General features: G+C 35.4%; 1 protein-coding gene across 1 annotated transcript in view; it reads left to right on the top strand.

Annotated features, from left to right (window-relative positions):
• LOC119428872 (cytochrome b-245 heavy chain) overlaps positions 1 to 5978 on the top strand; it is a 24117-nt gene that overhangs the window by 8812 nt on the left and 9327 nt on the right. Inside the window, exon 5 of the mRNA XM_037696565.1 lies at positions 1028 to 1176. Within this exon, the coding sequence (XP_037552493.1) occupies positions 1028 to 1176 (149 nt within the window). The remainder of the gene's footprint in view (positions 1 to 1027; positions 1177 to 5978) is intronic.

Genomic DNA, 5978 nt, shown 5'->3' with positions numbered 1-5978 from the left:
ATGTGTGTTTTTGTACGACGACCCAGTGACAAGGCTGCCTGCAGCGCCAGCACAACGTATGACATCACGCACGCTGTTGAGTTTAGATTTGTGAAAATTACAAATTTGCACTGTTCGAGTGTTGTCATTGTGTTAGAGTAAGTGTCATGAATAAATTTGACATTAAACATAATCCAAGTTAAAGAGTTACATCATTTTCAGCCCCATTTTTGGCATCTTTGGTAAAACTGACAACAACCATGCAGAATAATGTAATATTTTAATTCTACAGCAGAGAAAGTTATGTAGTCTCTGTAAGTAGGTGTAGGGAAAAATATCGGTATTGGTATCGGTTATTGCCCAAATAAGTTTTAACATATTGACATATCGGGCACCGGCGACCCCCCCGTGACCCAAAATGGAAGAAGTGGGTAAAAGATGTTGGATCGATGTTTTGTTTTTAAATGTAACAAAAGTCTCATACATACTTTGCTAACAGACAGGTGGATGCACACAGATAATTATATTATCACCAGCCTTTCATGCGAGCAGATAGCTAAGCATACGGGTGCATTTAAATGTTGAATTTAATCCTAAACTTAAATTTTGCTTATATTTGAATTAATGTATGAAAAAAAAAAGATATTTCATGGAAAACTTTTGATTATAATTAAAAACTCAAGAAATAGAGAAAGCACATTGTATGAAAAACGCTGAAACTAACTTGTTAAAACATGAACTTGAGCTAAAATGAATCAAACGCAATCTAAAAGCTAAAAGAGCTAAAGGCAGCAATACAGTAGCTAAAATGATCAAAATGCTTAGTAAAGTTAAAATGAGCTAAATTCTGTTTTTAATCTTCAAGTTGGAGAAGTTCATCTTAAACCCTCTGTTGGTTCCTTTATTAATTTTGTTACACATTTTAAATAAAAAGGTTTGAAGAACTCACTGAGAATTGAACACAAAGGACGCAGACCTCAGAGTTGAGCATGCCCGTTAGCTAAAATCCCTTCCTTTCTCTTAATTTTATTCCTTCTCGTTTTTCCAGCCGTGCACATCGTTGCGCACCTGTTCAACTTTGAGTTTTTCATGGACGCGCAGCTGAACCGTAACAGCAGCTACCTGCCCTTCGTCCTGTCTGAAATCGGCACCGGGGACAACGCCTCCTTCCTGAACCCCATCAGGAGCAACGAGACGGTGAGTCAGTGGTCCTGGAGCGGTCCAACCTCAACTTTATCCCATCGCGCTCACTCTGCTCTTTAAAGACACAAGCTAGAAGCTAAATTGTATATACATGTAAGTAGATAAATGTTAGCCAAGATCAGCAAAACAGAAGCTAAAATGAGTAAAACTGTAGATAAAAACTAAAAAAGCGGGGCTAAAAGCTAAAGATTCGTACAGTAACTGGTTACTAGCTTACTCATCACTGTACTCTACAGTCATTGGTCATCATTATCTGCACGTAGACTCTCACACTGGTACATTTTCAACTATAAATCCCTTCTTGGTCGGCTGCCTTCTTAAAGCTCCTCCCACATGTCACATCGTAAGTGCAGTTACGGCGTGCGCTCTTAGGGATTCATTACCTGCAGCGTTCTCTCAGTGTGCACTGAACTCGGCAAAAATGCCTTTTCCTTCTCTGTTCCTGGAACACCTTGCAAAAAGATCTGAAACTGTTCAATGTCATGTCTTTAAGGGATTTTAAACGTTTGATAAGGTCAATAGAAAACTTTAAGCAAATATGTTCCTGCTTTTAGTATTTTACCGTGTTTTATACGGCATTTTGATTTTATTGTTTTTATAACACATTTTTTTTTATTTTAATTGCTTTTTATTGTTGTAGAACAGTGTAGAACAGATCTCTCTTGAAAATGAGTCCTTGTGACTGAGACTGCCTGTATAAATAAGGGCTAATTAAAATAAAATAAAATAAAATAAAATAAAAATTGGCTAAATGAGTGCTAAAAGCAACGTAGCAGAATGGTCGCTAAAGTCTAAAAATACAAAATATGTTGCTTAAAGGAGCAGAACTGTAGCAAAAACTAGCAAAACTCATACAAAAATACCAATTTATTTATTTTTTTGTTGTTGTTATGTTACGTTTGTTTATTTGTCATATGCAGGTTAACACAAGGTCAACAATGCAATGAAATGTTCACAATGAGAAGAACCAATTTGACTCGCTAAAGACAAAAATAAATAAAAATAAAATACTAAAGCATGCAATAAGGGTACAAAATAAAGTACCAAAAAGTGAAAAAAAATATTTACAAGCTACAAAAGAAACATAGTAAACAACAACATGGTAGAATATAACAGCGCAATTAGGATGAATTCATCTAAATAAGTATTTCACAGGTAATATAAGCTTAAATGCGCATGATATACATTGCACATAACGGTACCGCTTTACAATAACGCTCCCATTATAGATGGCTAATAAATAGCTTATAGATATGTTATTAATTCCTCTATAAACACTTTGTAAATCATTAATAACTGTTTATTATACATTAATTAAGGGTGACGGAGACAAAACTGACCAGTTTCTTGCCAAATAGTGATACAATAAGCATTTGTAAACCAAATTTTTTTTTAGGATATAATATTAGTTGTAGATACTTATAATGCAGTGATAAAGTACAATATTACATGCTAAAAAAAATGAGGTTTACAAATGCTTATTGCGCTTACAAGGTAGTAACTTAGTCTAAAATGTTTACTATAACAAGTCTAGATGAAATATAGAGGTGAACAGATTTGGCTCAATATTTGGCAACAAACTGGTCCGTTTTGTCTCTGTCACCCTTAATGAATGCATAATAAGCAGTTATTAATGATTTATAAAGTGTTTATAGAGGAATTAATAACATATCTATAAACTATTAGCATCTATAAGGGGAGCCTTATTAACTAATAGTTCTGAGTGCTATTACACACTAAAAACTGCTGGATTATTTTCATAACTCGTTCACTGGGTTAAGCTGGTGGCTCACGTTGGCTCGGTTTGACTAAATATTGGGTCAGATTGACTCAGTGGTCGGGTCGGAGTTGAGCCGTGTCATTGGACCTCTGCTTTTGGGGGTAGTAAGTAAAGATAAGACGGTAAAAACAAATTCTGTGAAGATGTTTAACCTGGTCGGCTGTGAATTGGGCGGCACGGCAGAAAAGTGGTTAGCGCTATTGCCTCCCATCAAGATGCTCAGAGGTTCACCTCCTGTGGAGTTTCTCCAGGTGCTCCGGTTTCCTCCGGCAGAACTGGTCACTCCAAATTGTCCTAGGTGTGATTGATTATGCACCAGCGCCCAGTGGTAAAGAAAATGGCTAAATTTTGTTAGTTTGTTATAACTATTGAGACTGGTTTCCTAAAATAACATCTCAGATCTGGTTTTTAGTGCGAGGTTAACTCTGGTGTTGCTAAACTTTGTGAAATCCCGACTGTTAGTTTCCACGTCCAGAACCAGTCCTGCTGTAATCTGCAGTTCCTCTTTCCACGTGTTGTAAACTTCTGCTTTAAAGATGATGTCATATCGTCCTCACGTTGTTCTTCAAACGTACACAGATTACAGACATCAGATCGTGATGCAACGTGCACTTTGTTATTCCTGCTTGCAGTTTAAACCAACCAGATGTTTTACTGACTCTGATGCTATTTCACGCTTCACTGTTTTCCTCTAAAACAAACAGCTGACAGATATGGACATATTTAAAAAAAAAAAAATCTAAATGGCAGCACTTTTTATTTAGTTTGTTGCAGTTTATACAATTTTTTTCTTGAAGAGATCATAAACCCTTTTAAAGTACCTCTTCACACCTTTTCTGGACCAACCTCTGTTCTTTGATCCAGCATCTGGATTCCTTACGTTTAAGCGTCTATCTTAAAAAAGACTAACCTCAAGGTCAACAAGAAGTGTTTGCCTCAGTCGCAGCAGCGAGGGGAACTTCGGGATGACAAAACACACATTTGGTAAAAGAGGGAAGTTGATCAACAGTCGTGACCTGCAGGGACGGATTTAAAAAGACACAACGAAGGAGCTAACTGATGACTAACAGCTGTGAGAAAATATTATCTAGAAGTCCTGAGGAAATTTTAAAGGTGCCAACAACTTTATGCCTTTAGCTGTGGCGGCCATCTTGAATCAGAATGGCTCCAACAGTTAACTGGAGAAATTGCATTTCCTGAGAAAATGCAGTGGGAATGCTTATTGCTGAATAACTTGCTGAAATGAGCTAAAAACATGCTGAAATGGAATAACAAGCTAAGTTAGCAGAATAAAGCTGAAAGAACACATATTTGCTGAATTAAGTTTAAATAAACAGAAATTAGTATATAATTTGGGAAATTAGCTAAAAAAAAAGCTGAAATTAATTTAAAAAATAGCTGAAAAGTAGCTGAAAAGGCAGAAAGAAGCGTAAAGTACCAGAAGAAAGTGGAAGGAGCTGAAATGAGCTCAAAAATTGTGGAATTAGTTGAAAAAGCTAAATTTAGCACAAAACAGCCAAAGTAGCTTGACTAGCAGAAAAAATCTGAAAGGAGCATAACAAGCTGAAATTAGCAGAAAATGGTAATTAGGCTGAAAGTAGCAGAAATTCCCACAAAAAACTTGAATTTATATGAAAACAGCTGAAATTAGCTAAAAATGCTAACAAGTTAGCTGAAAAGGTAGAACAAGCTTAAATTAGCTGAAGAAAGCAGAAAGAACACGTGTGCCCAGTTAGCCTGAAAGAAGCAGAAAATGAGCACAAAAATGTTGAAGTTATCTGAAAACAGCTGAAATTAACTAAAAACATGCTGAAAAGGTAGCTGAAATTCAAAAGCAAGCCTAAGTTAGCAGAATAAAGCAGAAAGAACACACATTTGCTTAATTAAGTTTAAATAAGTGGGAAATTAGTACAAAAATTAAGAAATTAGCTATAAAAAAGCTGAAATCAATTTTAAAAAATAGCTGAAAAGTAGCTGAAAAGACAGAAAGAAGCGTAAAGTACCAGAAGGAAGTGTAAGGAGCTAATATGAGCCCAAAAAATGTGGAATTAGCTAAAAAAAACTCAATTTAGCACAAGACAACCAAAGTAGCTTAACTAGCAGAAAAAGTTTAAGCTAGCACAAAAAAGATGAAAGGAGCATAACAAATTGAAGTTAGCAGAAATTAGGCTGAAAGTAGAAGAAACTACCACGGAAAACTAGAATTTAACTAAAAACAGCTTAAATCAGCTAAAAATGCTAACGAGTTATAGCTGAAAAGGTAGAATAAGCTTAAATTAGCTGAAGAAAGCAGAAAGAACATGTGTGCCCAGTTAGGCTGAAAGAAACAGAAATGAGCACAAAAAAGTGGACATCATCTGAAAAAAGCTGAAATTAGCAAAAATCAGCTATATAGTGGCTGAAATAGTAGCAAAAGCTGAAACTTGCAGAAATAAGCTAAAAGCAGCATAAGCTGAAATTAGCAGGAAAAAAGTTAGAAGCACAAAAATGTTGTATTTAGTGGAAAGAGTCAGAAAGAATCACAAAACAGCTGAAGAAACTGCTGAAATTATCTATGCTAGGTGCTATTTATAAGACTGGGTTTAGTGCAGCTCCTCAGACTGACAAAGTCTTTTGGATAACAGACAAAACATATTACCAAGATTTTTTTAATAATTTTTTAAAATCCGTCCAGAGGACCTGACTTTACTTTGTTAGATATGTATTGAAAAGATTCTAATAAAAGTAGAGCACATGTTTAATTTCACATGTCTACATTGCTTTATATCAGAGATGTTATGAATTAAAAACACTCTTCATGGTCCTTTCAGAAGGAAAAAGTCAAACTAAGTTAAAAAAGACTTCGTAGATTTACCTGACGTAAGAACTCTTTGCCGTATAGGAGAATATGAGCGAAAACCACAAGTCTTACAGCAAGAGCTAAAACTTTAGCTGCAACAGGACAAGAGTGCCTAGTACGCTTTGATGAATAATTTATGTATTGTAAAAAATAAATAACATCCGCTCATGTTGTAAT

Source organism: Nematolebias whitei, chromosome 23, assembly GCF_014905685.2.
Source record: "Nematolebias whitei isolate Nwh7 chromosome 23, NemWhi1, whole genome shotgun sequence".
Classification (NCBI taxonomy): Eukaryota; Metazoa; Chordata; class Actinopteri; order Cyprinodontiformes; family Rivulidae; genus Nematolebias; species Nematolebias whitei.
The sequence above is the reverse complement of the archived record's forward strand: the minus strand, read 5'-3'. Positions and strand labels throughout refer to the sequence as shown.